The 18,595-nt window shown below is 48.1% G+C and overlaps 2 protein-coding genes across 2 annotated transcripts in view; one reads left to right on the top strand and one right to left on the bottom strand.

The window, feature by feature from the left end:
• Positions 1–5,381: 5,381 nt before the first annotated feature.
• T265_02267 (hypothetical protein) overlaps positions 5,382–18,595 on the bottom strand; it is a gene marked incomplete at both ends in the record, with an annotated part of 18,506 nt that continues 5,292 nt past the window's right edge. Inside the window, 4 exons of the mRNA XM_009166471.1 lie at positions 5,382–5,677; positions 12,374–12,697; positions 12,733–13,089; positions 16,614–16,971. Of these exons, the coding sequence (XP_009164735.1) occupies positions 5,513–5,677; positions 12,374–12,697; positions 12,733–13,089; positions 16,614–16,971 (1,204 nt within the window). The remainder of the gene's footprint in view (positions 5,678–12,373; positions 12,698–12,732; positions 13,090–16,613; positions 16,972–18,595) is intronic.
• T265_02266 (hypothetical protein) lies at positions 15,504–15,731 on the top strand (the record flags this gene model as incomplete). The annotated part of the gene is made up of 1 exon (XM_009166470.1): positions 15,504–15,731. One exon carries the CDS (start codon positions 15,504–15,506, stop codon positions 15,729–15,731), a length of 228 nt encoding a protein of 75 aa, XP_009164734.1.

The following is an 18,595-nucleotide window of genomic DNA, read 5'->3' as shown; positions in this document are numbered from 1 at the left end:
ATATCTGAACTGGTTATAAGCTACTTACGGTAAAGGAGTAGCTGAACGAGTGAGATTTACAATGTTCATCATTGGATATGACTACAGATTTTTTAAATATTTCCGGACCCACACCATCCTTTTGAAACAAGGTGAGTTATCACAACAAAACAGTGAGACCTCATTGGCCTGTCACTGACCAGGTATCCTAATCACTACCTGTGTCGCTGAACTGCGTGCAGTCTCCCCAAAAGAAAAATGTGCAAAATGGTGTCAGATGAACGAAATCCACAGCTATCTGCCTCGTTTCTATGGAGCCAAACCATAAAATTAGGGTGTAAGATTGAACCAGTTAATCTACGCTGTTTCTAGGAGCTTTGGTGTAAGCCCATAAGTACTTTGTGCTATGACCTAAAAAGGCAAATTTAGTAAACGGGAGAATCAGCCGGAATCCGGTTGTCGCCCATCAACACCGATGCAGTTTGGGTTGGATTGCAACATAGGACAGGCAAAAGCTCGCTGACTGCACCAACTTGGTGAGCCCCAAGGAGGGCGAATCTGCGTGACGGTTGTCGGAGAGTTCTCAGCAATCTTACGAACAGTGTTTCCTCAAAAAAACTTCACCTATGCTTATCGTCTCGATTACACGCATGAACAAGTTTCGACTCGTCCCAAGCTAAATTAGAGCGATGCTTGGACGGATGTTTGCGAGCGCCCGACCAAATTAAAGCTTCTGAAGTATGACCTTGAATCCCACACCTCCAATCCTTTTACACTATACTGCACGCACAAATCCAGCTTCGCATGCATAATCACCGGTCAGAGGCAGCAAGCAAGTTTTTGTCTGCGTTTCCACTCAACGTGTGCGGACGGTGGATACAGTTGGCACAAACCGTTATTAACCCTTGTTCGAACTCGAGAAACCCAAACGGACTGTGTCGGACGAAGCAGGACAAAGTCGATTGATCAATGTTTGTTTAGAGCAATAAGGACGATATAACAGCAAAGAATTACCTTTCCCACAAGCAACCTCTCATTGTGAATTGTTGCTTGGTACGATTGCCGTCCCTGTGCATCACTGAAGCGTGACTTGGAAGTAGGAAACCATCCACAACAGAAGTCAAGTCTCTATTTTGACAACCAGACTAAACCTCCGAGCAGGCAAGAAAACATAACGATATGCGACGCTCATTAAGCACTGTTCTGTGGAACATGGAAATCTCACCAACGGTTGCATGTGTAGTCACTACACAAAGTGAATTCATTTTGATGAGAAGCACCGAATGGATGGAAGTTAAATCACGAGATTCCGACGCGGGCACCGCTGCTGTGCATGGATGCAACATTCAGCTGAGTGCTGATAGCCGCACTAAGTACGATTCGAAGATAAAATAAGACAAGCCTCATGAGAGTTCGAAAGGGGACGGGGGGGGGGGGTAGATTACAGCTTAAGCCGCTTTCAGCTAGCATCATCCGGCATGGCGTGTCTGCAACCTATGTATGGCAATCTTCTTGGAAAAAGCATACTACTAGTGTAACGGTGATACTACTGATGGGTAGGCACGCGAATAATGTGTTGTTCGTAGAGTTCCGCTTTGCATCTTTTGGAAAGGGGAGATCTGTTGCAGAATTCGTGGAGTCATTTTGTAAGTTGCTTGGATTTGACCGAGGAATGATTGGAGTCAATGAATCACTAGGAAAGTTCAAGAAGACGCGTTCGGGAGAAGAGGGGTGTCCAGTTTTTGTAAATAAGATGCAAAACAAAGTTTTGCTTCCCTGTTGAATGGTCTGTAACCGGTCAATAGGCATTTCCTAATAAATAACTCCGCAGCGAAGGCCTTCTTCCTTTCATTAGGAAAGCGTCTTTCTGACCTCTCACGGGATGTAGCTTCGCTTCAGAGGTGAATTCATTTCAAACCATGGCTGGATGAGATCACTGCTCTTAGGGAGTGGGCTACCTTGGACAGAATAAAGTATGTTCTCGTTTTCGAGAATGTTACCTTTAAATAACACCGGTGACAGTGTCATAAATCGGTTTCCTTTTTCCGTTGACAATCAGGTCGTCCGACTATCCATGGGAGATTCGGTCGGTTCACTCACCTCTTAGTTGGTTGCGAAAGTCGTAGAATTGGTATTCACATCAGTCCTCGTGTTCTAGCGCAATCATCATGTTTGGTTCACGCTAGAGAAGTAAGTTCAGTTCAATTCGGTTTTTCAGCTCGTAAACCGTGCATCGAAATGCAGTGGTTCCAGCTTCTACAGCTTCATTCACCGATGATAAGGGAATGGAATTAGGCAAGGGATTTTGACTATCGCCAGACCGCCGGGACATGCAGCTGTACAGGTAAACAAGCCTAACTACTACGTCGATCGGTTCACCTGCAGCAGCACTTTACACTTGCGAAGCGCACCCCGAGCTGTTGGGCATAATTGTCTAGGTTATCCAGAAGAATATTTTGCATTTCTCAACTGTTAGGACTGCCTACAAACGAACAGATACACTTTGCCATGGGAGTTGTATGGTGGAAGCTTGTTTCTACATTTCAGTCTCGGTGACATCCTACTGGACTGTTAGCTCTTTTTATATTCTCGTTCATTCGAATTCCATATCACGAAACGATCCGCTTGTTTGCAGTACAACTTCCTCAAAGTTGTTTGACTTCTCTACTGCGGTGAGCTGACGGGTCAGACTGATACATCACTAGAGACCATAACATGAAGGGTCTGATCCAAGCAGAACAATATGGTTGGTGTACTCAATGTCCGCGGGCGAACAACCGGGTGTATTTGGATCCCCGAAGCTATGGAGGTATGCAAAGAATATATAAGCAGGATATTGATTACCAAGTTGATAAAGGGCAAAAGAAGACATTCTTCCCTGACACCAGTGAATGTGATTAACTCTGGAATCTGTCATTGACACGTACACATCTGAGGAAGCGTTAGGCAGGAATCCACATGGATCCCGCTATACCGCACGTCTTTAGGCGCTGCTACGGCCGATAAGCCTGACCCGCTCGAGATTGGCCCAGAATTCGGGACGCTTGCCGGTCCGGCATCAAGACGAGATCTGACTGGTCAACAATCTGGACCTAACAGCCAATCGCGACCCAGTGTTGGCCAAATGCAGGTTGTCAATGGCGCATCCAGAACCTACAGAAAGTTATAACCGCTTACACTATGTATACGAAGCGCTGTACAACTGTTCTTGACTTCGTTTTGGGCATTAATAGACCTTGCGCACCTTTGGTGGTTGTTTTGACGTGAAGGCTAGCTTGAGAGGTTCAGACCGAGAACTAAGCTGGGGAAAATACCGTTACTACAGGAAGCTTATAAGGCTGTATGGGACAAGCGACGAGTTAACCTGGGAAGGATAATAACACTGGAAGCTATAGCCACTAGGCTAGTGCTCCGGTAGTTTTCGCACGTCCTTAAGAAATTCGCGACATGGGAATCATCCCCGAGGCACTCCATTCTGTTGGAAGTTTTCCCTCATTTCAAACGTTTCACGGACTCGCCAAATCTTTTGAATAATGCAGGGTGCTTTGTTGTGCTGTAGCAATGAGACTGGGCGTTGGAATATCATTGTTGTTGCCGGACTGATGTCAGAGTCCCACTCCGACTCAGTTTGTCTAAAGGCAACAGTGGACTCGAGTTTACCCATCATGACTCAGTGGTGAAACTCGAGTTCCCCCCACCCGCCACACACAGCATTTTGTCCACTCGATCGCGCGAATCAAGCATGTCTGGAGTATGTATGGTGATAACACGCTGTCCTCGCATGTCACATGTCCGGAGTTCAACCCCGGAATGACTAAGGGCAAGTGCACCACTGATAAGTTCTTATAAGAAACTTGAGTCCTCTGTTTCATCCTGTTGATGCTGATAAGGCAGACTAGTCCGCTCAATCTAATTGTGCGTGTTGGCAGCATAGACTGGCGCCGTTATCTGCTATTACTTTTTTTCGTTCATCTGTGACGCCCCTTTCGGTACCTAACTGCCATGCCACCCAAATGAAGTACAAGGGCCGGGATATTATAGGAAAAGTCGAGAGGCAGAGGTCGGGTTCGAACCACGGGCCTTCAGATCAGTAAATTGCAACCATTGAGCCATCTCGTCCCAAAATAGAATAACCTAGACAAATATGTGACACCGACTTTCCCGCCAACACCGTCCTGCATGCATTGTCAGGCCTTGGTGAACTGGCTCAACCTCTTCACGCAAAACATTGTTCCGCACACCTTGATAGCGAAACGCTCAGGCCTGAAAGTGTACGCAGAACGGTGTTGTGTGTTATTGATGACATATCTTGACCTAGAAGAGTTTTCAGTAACTTTATGAGTCTTACATATGGAAATTGCTGTAGCACTCGCTTTTCAGTTATTAACTTGGACGAACTGCGCGCCTGCAAACAAGACCGTACATAACTTAATTGCTGCCCAGGTTGCACTGACCGCACTTGGATGCGACAATCTATCAAGTGAGAAACTACGATGAGCCCAAGTCCGTCAAATTATCCTGATAAGCTCGGAAATTCAACTATGACCCCAAACAAGGGCATAGGCGCAAGATCCATGGACCTGGGCTTTTCGTTTGCTGATCATACTCGCGGGTTACTCAGTTTGCCTCTAAGGTCAGAATAAAGGCTGAGTACTTCTAGAAGTACTTATGGAAGTTATTTCAGTACACACAACACAAAGTCTGAGACCTGAGACCAAGGCTCGATTTTCAACGCAGCATACCGCGTCAGAGTAAACGCTGTCCTGTGTGCAGGCATACCAAGATCTATAAAATTGTTTATCCAAGCCAAACGCTACTGACAACGTTCAATTACGTACATAGCTAACTGGACTGTGACTGACGACGCCGATACAACTTTACTGCTATTCCCAGTTTTCTTCCGACCTCCAAGGCTTCACGCTCATTTCCTGATACAGTACCCCATTTGGTGGGTCTTCTGTGGGCTGCGGTTTTAGCTAGATTCTATCGAATAACGTCCAACTTGTAGTATACACCGATGTTGGGACGTTTTGAGAGCGACATTACTCAGCTGGACATTATTTGGCACGCTCTATTGAACGATGAACTGCTGGTGGCCCATCTGAAGTACGTTCTACCAGTAGTTACAACATGCATACACCACTTTCTGTTACGTCTATGACCATGGCCGTCACGATCGCTGAAAATAACGATGTATCAGTGGTCACCCCAGGAAAATCCGCTTAGTTGGAAATTGTGTCCGGACAATTAACACGTCCAACAAAAGCTCAAAACTGCGCAAACCGCACTGTCAACATTCTCTTGGAGAAATCCCCCCAAGCGTGCATGCTAGTACACGCTCTCCAGGTTGAAGAACACGTAAATTCTAGCCCACGGTAAAGAAACACTGAGGCAGACAGCATGGAAATCACTGCAGCCACTGAAAAGTCACAATTGCTGCACAATACCGATAGTATTTGCTTCTGCTTGTGACACCCAAACTGTTTTTTAGCACGACCATATGCTCCGTCAAGATTTATTTCACATAAAACGGCTACTCCTTCTCTGGTTTCGAGATTATGGTTCGTGTACCACGAATGCGGCCAGTCCGACGAGCGGCAATTAAACCAACTTTCCGACCATGTGATGCGTCGCGACGTATGGTCGACGGTTTGCCAATGTGCTGGTGATTACCACCACCATGGGGATGTTCAACCGGCTGAAAACGGTAAACAAGCATATGAGACGGTTGTAGAAAACTCGGTGACTATTGCCGAAAAATTTGAAGTCCTTATTGGTTTGCCAACACAGACAAAAGTACGGGTGCATGACAGAAAATCCAATAAAAAGTTGCTGAAACGTGAATACTGGTAAGTCAACTACAATGACAACGGAGGATCAAAGCTACCGTTAAGCTTCTAGTCTCTCTCGCTACAGTCATGTTTATGATGACAGTTATCACCACCAGCATCATTTAGAGCAAAAGACTGATACTACATACTGGTACTTAGTCGTTACAAAAATATTAGAGAAATTTCCAGTAGAATGGAAAGAAAATAATAAACACCCGAGAATCACATCGAGACTGGCGTCCGTTAATGTCCAACATCCGACAGGCGTTCGAGGGGCTGGTTCTGATGGATTCGTTTGAGTTCCGGATACACCAGCTTCTCAATGGCTAAGTGAGGTGTGCACGTTTTAGCACAGACGTGAGGTGCAGTGAAAAACGGTAGCACACAAGTGAATGGTCTGATTCCATGCTAGTGTTCTGGAAGTGGCAGACAGCGATCGAACCCAGTCATCAGTTGTAGCACCCTTTCGGTGTCAAGCTGCCATGCCACACGAAGGAGGCACGAGGGCTGGGATGCCGCCAGGTTGCCCAAGCCTAAACAGGGAAGTCGAGTGGCAGAGGTCGGGTTCGAACCACGGACCTTCCGGTCAGTAAATCCGCGCTCTAATCACTCGGTCCATTCTCGCTTAGCACCGACAACTGATGGCAATGTAGTCTAGTTGGATTCGGGGCTGTTTCGCCGGTGGGCACCACGTAGTTAGGCGATTTTCGCTGCTTCAGAAGTTGCGACTGAAGAAAAGCAGCTTGTAGTGAGCACAGTGAGCAGGAGCTCTCCGTTATCCAACCCGAGACGATCACCCAATTGGGCCTCAGAAGCGTTTGGTCAGTCTACTTGGGAGTTCATGCATCTGGGGAGTTGCCGAAACTGTCTTTGACAAAGTCAGTTGAAGTGTGAGTAGGTATGAAAAAACAGGGTGCGATAGACCTCACTTTTCTCAGATGCTTCCACTGACGTCGCCAAACGCAAATCAGTCAAATAGGCTTCCGTTCGGGCATTTACTACAATACTCACTGCATCGCCAATGGTGCGTAGCCGGAACCTGGAGAGCGAAGAGTCAGTAAAACTATAGTACTCGCGTCCTGTATCCTTGTTTCCAATCGACAACATACATAAATGCAGAGGGAAGCCATCGTATGGGCAAGCGCCGCCTACTATCACGCGTGCTTTAGTGAGCAAACAACAAAGGTAACTAAGCCAGCCGGCTTTCAGGCTTTGTTCGAAGTTGTTACTGATGTCGGATACAGAAGCTGCCACTGAGCGTGAGGAGCAAATTAATCAGCCCTAGTGCTGGAACCCACAGAGATAATACTCAAATTGGAGTGGGGTACGGCAGAAATGACTGTACGCTAGGTCCCAGCAAGGAACGCGCGAAGATCCTATAGCACTCAGTTTGACTGTAGCAGCTTTCACTTCACGTTGCCATGCAATGGCCTATTCCACGGGAACCACCTGCCAACGATAGCTTAAGGAGACAGTAAATGGTGGTCGAACAAAACTGAAGTAATTAGCCTTATCTGCTGCTCCAACGATTCTGCATCAAATATAGGCTGGAATACCAGCTAGCTGCGTGCTCGTTGCAGCAGGTAATTACGCTACGCTACGGATACACCATTATCACCAGTTGTAACCGCAAACTTGTCGTACAGTAGTGACAACTGCCAGTTTCGTTCACCGGTCATTTGGAAACATGGTGTAGATAGTTGCGTAATGGAGGCGGAAGCTTGGATGCACGGGTATCACTGAGGGTACGAATGCGGCATGTCTGACAGTGCCTTCAACTACGGAGATGTCCCGACTTGTTGTCCCCATCCACGGAGACAGCAATCAACAGCGCAACTGAGTTTGCTGGTAATAGCTCTTATACCTCACTGCCAAGTCATTGTTTAACAGCCTTTGGCTCGTTTCCACCCTTCACGTGGTTGCGCGAAAAGAGCCCTTCGAGGAAGTCGGTCGACTGACATACGCAACACGTGGCCAAGCCAGTGAAACCTATGTAGTGGGATCAGTTCATCTATCGGGGGTGAGTTATTTCTTCCAAATACCATCCGACGTACTTCAGCATTGCCGATCCGGTGTTAACTGGATTCGGGCAATGCTCTGAAGACATCGATGGTCAAACACTGGAAGTCTTGACGTCCTCGGCATGCGGCGGCCAATGGAACGCAAACCAGCATTGCAAACTCGACCCTTGATGTCACGTCTGCGCCACAGGTGATTTACAAAGGCTTCTTTAGTCTTCCCCAATCCGGATGATAGTATCATCTTTTACGATACCACCGGAATTGATACAGCTGCCCGGGTAGAAAAACTTGTCCACTACCTCAATCAGCTCATCTATAAGCATGACACTAGGGTTCTAGCCCACTCAGTCTTGCAGTAGCACTGCACTTTCCAGGTGAGTAGCACACACCAAACCGGCAGAATTATTTAGACTATTTAATACTGTTTGCATCAGGACGGCGCCATATACAAGTTTCGTCATCTGCGTACTTGGTTTGTGCGAGTGGAATCCCCAGGAGCACCCCGATCCCATAAATATTAGAGGCTACTACTGAAGAGGAAAGTGAAACAGGACAGTCTTGCCTGACACAACTTGAAGTGGTGAACTCGACCGAAAGCATTTTGTAGACATTCACACGTCCACGGAATTCGGCGTACAGCGCCTTAAGGATGATCATGAATTTATTGGGGACACCTTTGCTCCAGACACTGTCACAGTGCCTGACAGTCCACAGAGTCAAACATCATCATCATTGACAGCATGACATCAGTGTTCAACACCGATGCTTCACTGCCGTTGAAAGCAATGATGCTGATCCAGAATCTGTCGGAAGTGTGACCAATGCATCCTCTTGCACGACGGAGTTGTCGTGTATTTGCCTCGATTTCTCAAGGCGTTTTATCGTCCATCGGTAAATCATCTTTCATCGTCTGACTTTGTCGCCGCTTTCCAGTAGTCGTCAAACACAACAGGAACCCAACTTGGTTTCCACAGATGTCTTTCCTGTGTTTAGCCAACCTTCGAAAGGTAAGAGAGCACCTTTGATACCACAGTGAATTCCACACAGCGTTCGCGTGCCTCTTTTGAAGAATAACTGTCGATACGCCCCGTTATGCAAGCGATTTCTCTTCGTTCGTATCGCAACAATAAGCTTTAATAGATAGGCAACCAGGGATTCTCCGCCTTCTTTGATGAGGGATGGATACAGACCATCCAGTTTTAGTGCCTTATCCCTTTTCAGTACGGATATTCCGTACCTTACTTTTTCTACCAGCAGGCTATGAAGGTTTACATTTCATTCACCGCTATACACCATCCCCGCAGGCTGCGTTGCAGGAGACCAGCTAAAGTGTCCTTCGAAGTGTTCGACCCATCTTCCCAGTCAACTATTTGCCGAGTGAATTTATGAGCCATCTTTTTCACTCATCGGTTCACTGACCGTTGCTTTCCTAGGGCCAATAGGTCGTATTAGTTGATAGAGGGCACGGTTGTTTTCCGTAGCAAAAGTCTTCATCTCCCGAGCTTTCGGTGTCCATTAGAGCTTTCCCTGGACTCTTCACCATCTGGCGTTTGAGGGATTTGCGTGCGCCGTCATACTCGTTGCTCGCTTGTATGGATTTCTTGGAGTCTATCATGGACAGTGATCTCGACGACATACAGTTGGTTGAATTGGGGAAGTCGAACATACAACAGTGAACGCCGCAAACGTAGCTTCTTTCACACTACACTTCAGCCACACGTTTACTAACACTACAGTATTGGTTCACTGTGGACAGTTTTTGGAGCGGTAGGTCCAACCGATACCGTTGAGCTATGGTAGTTCTTCGAAGGTAGTGGATTGACATGCTTCTTGCTGATTTGTGAGGGCCTGAAGAGAAGCGAACTGTCAGGCGTTCACACACCATGGCGTAATATGCCCCAGGACGAACGGTCTTGAATTGTGGCTCTCCACCGGTGGCTGATGGACACGTGGTCCAACTGGGTCTAGGGTTGTTTTGAGGTTGGTGGACGACAGGTTACCTGATGCGAACGTTTACGTTGAAAGCACTCACTTGTCAGAAATAGTTCATGGTCAGCGCACAACTGAAGGAATCGATCCCCGTTGTGTGCGGTGAACGTCGACTCCGAATCGACCGCCGAAATGTGATTCCAAGGAGCTCAGACGACCTACTCGAGCATTCATATCACCTGCAAGGATCACAGTGTCAGTGTTTTTGCGTGACGAATGAGCCCATATAGCTCTCGATAAAAAGTATTCTTCTCAGCATCAGAACTGCATTTCCTTTGGGCATAAGCCGACGCTACAAAGAGGCACCGCTTCTTATGCAGAGACATTGAGTTCGAATGGACTGGATAACCGGAAAGCACAAAGACGATTGTTCACTGGGATCCAATCTAGTAAAGCATGTTCAGCTCCGGGGCTGAGTGTAACCCATGCCCTCCGTTCCACGATTCATCGCTTCTGGGTCACCGGACACGCGGAGGGGGATATGTGAAAGAGCTGAGTTCACCCTTGGCGTTCTGAGATGCATCACCATGCTTGGGTCTTGTATGCGTTTTTCGGAGACAGCATGCATCAATTTTAAGGGAGTATAATGTTTCAGCAAGCATTGCCTGACTGCCAGTTTGACATAGAGCACGGACGTTAAAAGCCCCTAAATAGAAAAGATCTCGTGGATTTAGAAAGGTGTTATTTTGTTTATTGCAAGGAGTATAAGGTCCTTCGGTGTAACAACTGACGGCCAAATGACCCAGCAACGTTTGCATGTATGGCGGGAGGGGACTGTGGAAGGACATCGGTGTACACTGAAATGCGCAAGCAAATCATACTTGCCGGTTGTCCAGGCCGAGGGAGAGGGTTTGGTTAAAGTACCCACCTTGAGCCTTTGACTCACGCATAAGACAGTGGGAAGATGTAGGGTTCTGTTCGGAGACCCTAACCCTAGTCTCTGACTCAAAAGTCTGACCCATAAGGCAGCAGACGGTAGGGTTCACTTTGAGGACTCTGCCTGGAGCCGCTGACCCAATAGCCTGACCTGTTCGGCTGCAGGTTGGCGCAGAAAATAACGCATTGGTGTCCTGATGTGGCTGTGCACAGCAGGTGCCTTTTGAGCAGCACCAAACTTTGCTTTTAAAAGTATTTTGACCGTATGGGAAAACGCGCCGGCGGTCACGGTAAACCGTTGGGTGATTAGTGTGCGGTTTTTGGGGTCAACCTTTTCTAACCCGCCCTTCTTCGGGGGAAGGCAGCATCCCTGCTCCCATAAATATGGATACCGCGGTCGCCTGGGGGAAACACTTTACTGCCTCCACACTCCGGTCGCAGAGAACATACGACTCACAGACCACCTCGTAGCACGACCACTCGGAATACGAGATCTCACTGCTCCCCTTTGGCACCTTGTAGAACGAAGTTCCAGCCAGTGTAGCATGTGGGATCATTGAAGCACTCAAGCCCGACCACCACGTCAAGGTGGCAGGGTCCCAAAGAGCTCAGACGACTGAAAGTGCATTCATTTCGTCCTCAATGATCACATCAATGCTTCTTGTCCGACAAATGAGCCCGGACAATTCATGATAGAAAGTATCCTCAGCATCAGAACTGAAGTCTGTTGGAAGTTGTATTAATTGATTTTAGTGTGAGGTCAATGCACGGGTACACAAGGCTTGGGGGAAATTTGCCAAACAGAAGCACAGGTGGCTAGCCTTCCACCTGACAGGTATGAAATTACGAATGAATTACATACCGGCGGAATGGCCAGGGTAGCTTTTCCCAACCCCCGACACCTATGACGCCGACGTGACGTCAGTCACTGGAAGAGCTTACACTGTGATGGTTAACCTTGCAGCAGTCATGTGCTCCCCTCGAATGGCATGACAGCTAAGCTGCGATAGGGTGTTACAGCTGAATATGTTCCGGGTCCACACGGTGATCCTGAACCGAGGTAGTGATTTTGGAGATCTGATGGGGATATTTGAAAACACGGTACACATGCTCAAAGGATTGATAGCTGTTACTTAGCGGTCGTTTTTTCCAGGCCGTAGTGAACGCGACGTTGGGGTATAATTGAGTGGTCCAACGGGATATTAGGTAGATCCCAATAGGCTGTGATTTCGCCAGATTAGAAAATAAACGGAAATCAACGACCTTTTGTGAGCCGTTAAGAAGCTATAGATCAGTAGCAATCGCTTTGCGAACTCAAAAGAGACTATAAGTGCTCGGCGTTCAAGGCGCATCAGACGGCTGTTGGAGTGAACACGACATCCGGTGCCAGGGTTCGTATACGGATCGAAACTAACTGGACCCTCGAAGCCCTAAGAAGTGAATGGCAGCTGTCAGGAGCCACTCAGTAAAATCACCATCTGGAGTAGCAGAGCCAACGCTAATAGTACCTCTTTTGGCGTAAACTTGCAAAGTCTAAGAGACGTCCTCCTGAAGGAAAGCTCCTTCATTTGGACCGGTACCATTGGCGGAATCTCCCGCTGAGCGAATAACGGAATATGAGATACAAAACCCTCTGAGGCTAACAATCAATGACCGACTACATTACAGACAACTCACATTCATGGCCACACCACGAACACGAGGCCAGCAGTGACGCTTGGCCTTGTATTTGTGATACGCCCGACCGGCCTTCAGGATGGGTTTGTCAACTCTTCCACCACCAGCGACCAAACCAACCATAGCTCGGCACGCAGAAGGGAGCACTTTTTTAGCCCCGGACGGCAGCTTCACTCGGGTTCGTTTGGTATCGACATTATGAGCCACCACTGTGGCATAGTTCCCGCTAGCTCGTGCGAGCCGCCCGCGGTCCCCACACTTCTCCTCAAGGTTGCACACAACAGTACCCTCTGGCATCGCTCCAATAGGAAGAATGTTGCCAATCTGGGATAGAAGCAATATTAGTGAGAGTAACTTACCTGCAGTTTCGCTTTTTTTCCGCAATATACAAACTGACCAGTGTGCATACCTTCTGCCGCAATGAAGAGCTGCTTGATCGTTTTATACGAGTACACATCACGGAAGGCCACACGAGCTAGCGGAGCTCCCCGACCAGGATCATGGATAATGTCTTTTACGACGCCACGAATATAACCATGTCTCTCGGCGTAGTCCACCGCACGGAGACGCGCCGGACCTTTCCGATGCTTCGTGTGAGCCTTGAAAACTCCTCCAGCACCTTTACGCTGACTCCGTATGACTCGACCCATCAGACCAGCGGAAAAACGTGAAACGAACTGCGGCGTCGGGCGCGCCAAAGCCAAGAGGGCCGGCGGCTAAAACAAACATATTAACACCCCCTTGTTCATAATACGCAAAACATCACACCCCTGATGAATTATCGACGGATTGAACTGTAAGATTAATTTAGTGGCTTTCATAACAATGAGGATCATTTGTAGTGCCCAGCTTGACAGCGCGTAGTACAAATATTCGGAACATCCGGATCACTATATTCCGAAGGAAAGTCTTCGTGCAAACCTCTGTCCTTACCAGAATGCTGGACTTCAAGCTGGTCCAATTCTCCATCTGCCAGTTAGCACTAACCTAAACCTTTGCTACTTATATGTTTGGAGTCCTTTTTTATTCCCCAACTCATTTCCTCGTTGATGACATTTCCGAAATATTTAGGCTATCTCGGGAATGAAAAGCGCATCAAAAGTTGGATTCTTTGACTACACTCATAATTAGGGTTTCATTATGAAACTGGTCGTTTCTGGGTGTTGTGGGACAAGTTCGTCATCTGGGACCTTCTCCCGTATTACTCGCATGGACTCCCAAATACTCTATGGGGCCTACGTCAGACCGCTCCTGGAGTACGCCGACCAAGTTGTCTACTCAGGACGTACAAAAGACGTCACCCTCAGTGTCCAGCGGGCCGCCACTAGAATGGTTGCCGGCCTCAAATCCGGGGACTACGAAACGCGTCTCGCGATGCTTGATCTCTTTCCCCTGGAGTACCGTCGCCTCCGAGGGGACCTAATTCTTACTTACGCCCTGTTTGAACAAAGCTTGGCAAACAGGTTTTTTACCGTTGACCCAGCAAACACCCGGCGAAGACATAGTAAGAAAAGTTTCATGCTCAGGGCACACACATTCATTAGACAAAACTTTTTTCATTTCGGGTAGTAGCTGCGTGGAATGACCTTCCTCCGACGGTTGTACACGCTCCTTCTCGAACCCAATTTAAAGCACTATTAGACATTTATTTATGCGAATCCTCGCGCTGGCGAGCATACTGCCTCGCGCTGAGAACATAGAGAGCAGTGCTACACCCTTTTTCCACTTGTGCCTTTCAGGTGAACGACAGCCCCTGACCGACAAGAACAAAACCGACCCGGGAAACTTGGGCAAAAGCCCCGATCCTGTGTATCAGTCCGTGAATCCGTGACCGACAAAAGTATGCATTTCGAATTATTCTACGCCACGATATGGTTTATGATACAGGGTGGCCCGGGAATCTTTACGTATTTACTGATTGATATATAACATCTGCTCTCCCCCTCAAGCTCTACGGGCGAAGCCTTTCCTTGTCGCTCTCCAGCGCCCGTTCAGCTGGAAAGCCAAGGTGAACAGGGTCCGTAGTATCGCCACTTAAATTCTCAGATCTGGGATGTGAGATCGCATGCACGATGAATAGCCCAAGACCGTTCTGGGATGGTACTGTATGCAGCACGGACGGCTATTGAGGAAAGGCGAATCTCGCACCAAATGACGAAAGAGAGGGAAACCATCGCCTAATAAAACCGCGTGCCCTAAACTTGAAAATCCCCGTTACGTCCTCAGCGGATTGGTAGTTGAAAGCCCTTTTTAGACAGCTATAATGAAATTCAGACTCTCGGTTTTGATTATGGCCTCGGGGGAATCGATCAAGGAAACAGAAAACCCAGTTACTGCACTCAGGAACTTGCGTGAGGTAGGCCGATTGAGGATGTCTAGAAAGTTATTCGAGTAGTGCTTGGAAAATGCGCCGACTCAGCTGAACAAGAACGAGTGCCCCTCAGCTGATTTTTTAGTGATAGAGTAAGAGGGATACGTTTGAAGTCAGCCTGATCCTCACAAATCCTTTTTGTGTGTATCCTCGTGATGCGTTCTGGTCCTTTCTTACACCACGTATGACAAAGGCATTCGCCGAGTCTCCTCCAAATGACATATGGACGCACTTTTCGTCACTCAGAGGAAGGTGATGGTCCAACGACCACTGCTCTGCAGCGTTTACATCCATTTGGGGGGCACTGGCGTTGGGACTCCAGGACTTCAAGTCGTCCGCAAAAAGTACACCTGGACTTGCAAGAACATCTGTGAGGTCGTTGGCGTATATCAGAAACAGCAGTAGTCCCAGTGCTCAGCCTCGAGGAACTCCACAGGAGACTGGCGCTGGAGAAGAGTGGGTCGAGCCTATTCTCACTTGGAATGATCTAGCCAGTGTGAACGCCCTGATTCCGTGGAGGATTTTCCCCTGAATCCCGTAGAACTCTTGTTTTCTTCCCTTACGGTCTAAATCCTTGGTGATGAAAATCACATCTACCGTCCAAATCAGCCATCACGCGAGCCCTGGTCCAGGATCAATAACTGAAGACCAGTCCTTGCCTTCCGTGACACATTCTGCCTGTATAAGTAGACCCACAAACGTCGAGGTTAACCGTCAAGTGGCGAAGCCGTTTCCTGGGTCCTTTTCGAATGCAGAGCAATGAACCTGCGACAAGAGTCGATAAACCAGCAAGCCGCGTTTTTGAGTATTGGAGTTTCTTCTTCTGTCCAGATCTGGACACTGAAACTCCCCATCCCGCTTTCTGACCAATCAGATCCCGTCTTCCACTGGGCCACAGCCAACTTCCCATCTCCTCAGCTGATCGGTCTATTTCTCGGTTCTTCTAAAGAGCCATTAATACGATGCCGTCAGCTGCTGACTCCATAAACTCACTGCCCTCCGCTCAGAACTGTAAAAGTTTTTTGCGCTATTTTTCTACTTCCCTCTGCCAATCATATGCTGAACACCGGGAAACCTGTTGTTGCTTCAATGTTCAAAGTAAGAAGTATATGGAGCTCACCTATCATTAACGCTTCATTCGACGTGTGCTGTGTCCGCGAAACGCATGAAAAAAACCCAGTATGCATCTGAACACCGCATAGATTTCGAGTGTCGGGTGATGCAGAAACTTTTTTATCCGGTTTTAGTGGTACAGATGTTGTGTTGGGTGCAAAAGCGGTGGTGATTGCTTGACCTAGTTCCCGGGAGCAGCTTAATTCGCGGGGTCTGGTTGACCGAGTTCGTCACAGCTTGCAATTGGTGGCCCTAAATATCAAACCTTTTCGTTGCCTCGACATATCCCCCTGGGTGCTGTAGCGTTGAAACTTTGGGGAATTCTCCAAACTATTTCATATGGTGGTGCGTGGATATTACCTGAATCACCAAGTGGGAGTAATCTGCAAGGATGTAATCCATCCAGGCAGAAGAGTCGGTGCCGGGCGGACGATGGTGAAAGCCTCATACACCTGCGCGGTGACTACCGTTTACCTGTCGCGATAATGTACTTTCAATATAAAGTTTTTGCCCTATCGATCGCAACCGCCGAACAACGTGATAGTATGCCATCAGCGACGATCGCGTGTCCAAGATTCGTTCCTCTTGGAACGCGTGGTTTCATGCCACGTCCCTGGCTCGGGTTAAGCTGTCCATAAGCACGAACATGTTCGTTACACAAGAGCGGTTTTTGGGAAATCCGTGTTGGGCTGGAGTTATCAGGTTGCTGGAAGTAAGGTAGTCTTGGATAGCTCGCTCCAGAGTGCGATCCATTACCTTGCTTGGCACGTTAGTGAGGCTGGTAGACCTGTAACTTCCAGGCAATAGTCGGTCAACAGTTTTGTGGTTTGGTGTGACAACCGCTTCCTTCCAAGCAGAGGGAAGGCGGCCTTCGCCAAGTAACTGACGAAACACCAGGTATAAATGATTTGCCGGTGTGGACGACGTCTCCTTCAAGATCTTTGGATGGACCTCGTCGGGCCCCAACACACAGAATGGGTTGATCTTGTGCAAGAGTTGACGAGTGTCGTTCACCGTGGAGATCAAGTCGGTTGGAGGCTGTTTGTGGTTATGCCTTGACGAGGGCGGATGTGACGAGTGCGCTAGGGCTGGATATTGATCTGCATAGTGTTCTCTGTAAAACTAAGATACCACTGTTGTGTCACTCGTCGGTTCTCCGATCCGTCCCTCGAGGAGAACGCGGATGGTTTGCTTCTGCGGCGATATCTCATTTCTGCATTTCTGCTCTGGCCCAATAGCAGATGAAATCAAATGTCAGCGCACAGTGGTCGCTACGTCCCAGTGAAGCGCTAATTTCTACCTGATCGACGAAGTGTCTTCCGTTGATGACCAAATCCAGGAGGGATTGTGGTTGGCCTGCGCGGTCTCTGGTGGGTGCAACGACATGTTGAGTCCAGGCGCTCTGTTGAACGACTTCAATCAGCGCCGCTGCGAAAAGTCCGCTTGAATCGACGCACAGGAGCTCCGTTCAGGAGGTCACCTACCAGCAGGGGATGAGTGAAGTTGCGGCTGAAGGAGAGTTGCTCAAGTGTTCGTATGCGGAATTGGTCATCTTCAGGGGGGGCTCGAGGGGCTACGGTAGACCACACCAAGAAGGAGAGAATCAGACCCCTGCAGAAGGATTTGGATACACAGCGCATAGCAAAATGTGTAGGAGTGGTATCAGATCGAACAATCGGGATGAGCAAGGCCGCATGTAGGTACCCAGCAACCTCACAAACCCTCCGTTTTTTTATTCAGCTCTAAAGGCAGAGTAAATGTCTATCGAGATCTCCACGTTAGAAACATCCGACGTGAGCCAGGTCTCTGTGAGTGCAAATATGGACGGTTGTTCAAGGCGAGCTGACCGTTTAATATCGCAAAGTTTGTTGAAATGGCTGAGGAGGTTTGTGGACAAACATTTCAACACAGTCTCTGCTGCATTTGAGGTTGAAGAGCCAAGAGTTGAGCGACCAGGGAGGTTTGTAGACTTAATATTTGTGCGGCACATTTGAGTCCAATTCACCAAAAGGGCCTCTTGGACATTATCGCCAGCTTCCTGTCTTGGTGTTTCCAAGGTATGTTTTTCATTTGCAGGCTTTTTTCGCTCCGTGGGAGCCCGTTTTTCTTGGGCTTTTTAACTTTGGCAGACGGACTTTTCCCCGCGGGAGAAAATGTCGACCATTACTGCTTGTATATCTTTCAGCAGCACCTTTTTGACAACCAGATTTGCTACTGATCAAAGGTTGGGAACAAACTTTGGTGTTTCTGGTTTCTTCGACGTTTTCGCGCGGTTTGACTGGGAAGGTGTCTCTGTGAGGCCCGCAGTTTTATTATCTGGCGAATCTTAGATGGCTTATTTGGCTGCAGCCGTCTTTTATAATAATGGTAATGCATGTGATGGTTTTTTTTGCGGGAGGTGTATTGTTCAGTCTCTCTCGTTTTGAACAGTCGTCCTCCTGTCCTGGCGCAATTATTCATGTGAATCCACACCAAAGGGGGGGAAGCACTGGACTCGAGTTTCGCTCTTGTTAGAGCTCATCAGCAGTGCATATCCAATGGCCGTGCCGGGGTTTGAACTCCGGACACCTGACATGCGAGGCGAACGTGTTACCACTATTCCACCAGCGCACGTTGCACGCATCTGAATTCTCACGTCTGAACGGGTGAACGTGTTCTCACTTGAGCGATGTAATTAGTATGCCCGACACATCATCGATACGACGACCCAGTAACTGTCCTGCTTGTGACGATCGATT

Source organism: Opisthorchis viverrini, assembly GCF_000715545.1.
Source record: "Opisthorchis viverrini unplaced genomic scaffold opera_v5_26, whole genome shotgun sequence".
Classification (NCBI taxonomy): domain Eukaryota; kingdom Metazoa; phylum Platyhelminthes; class Trematoda; order Opisthorchiida; family Opisthorchiidae; genus Opisthorchis; species Opisthorchis viverrini.
This window is presented reverse-complemented; position numbering and strand designations above follow the sequence as displayed.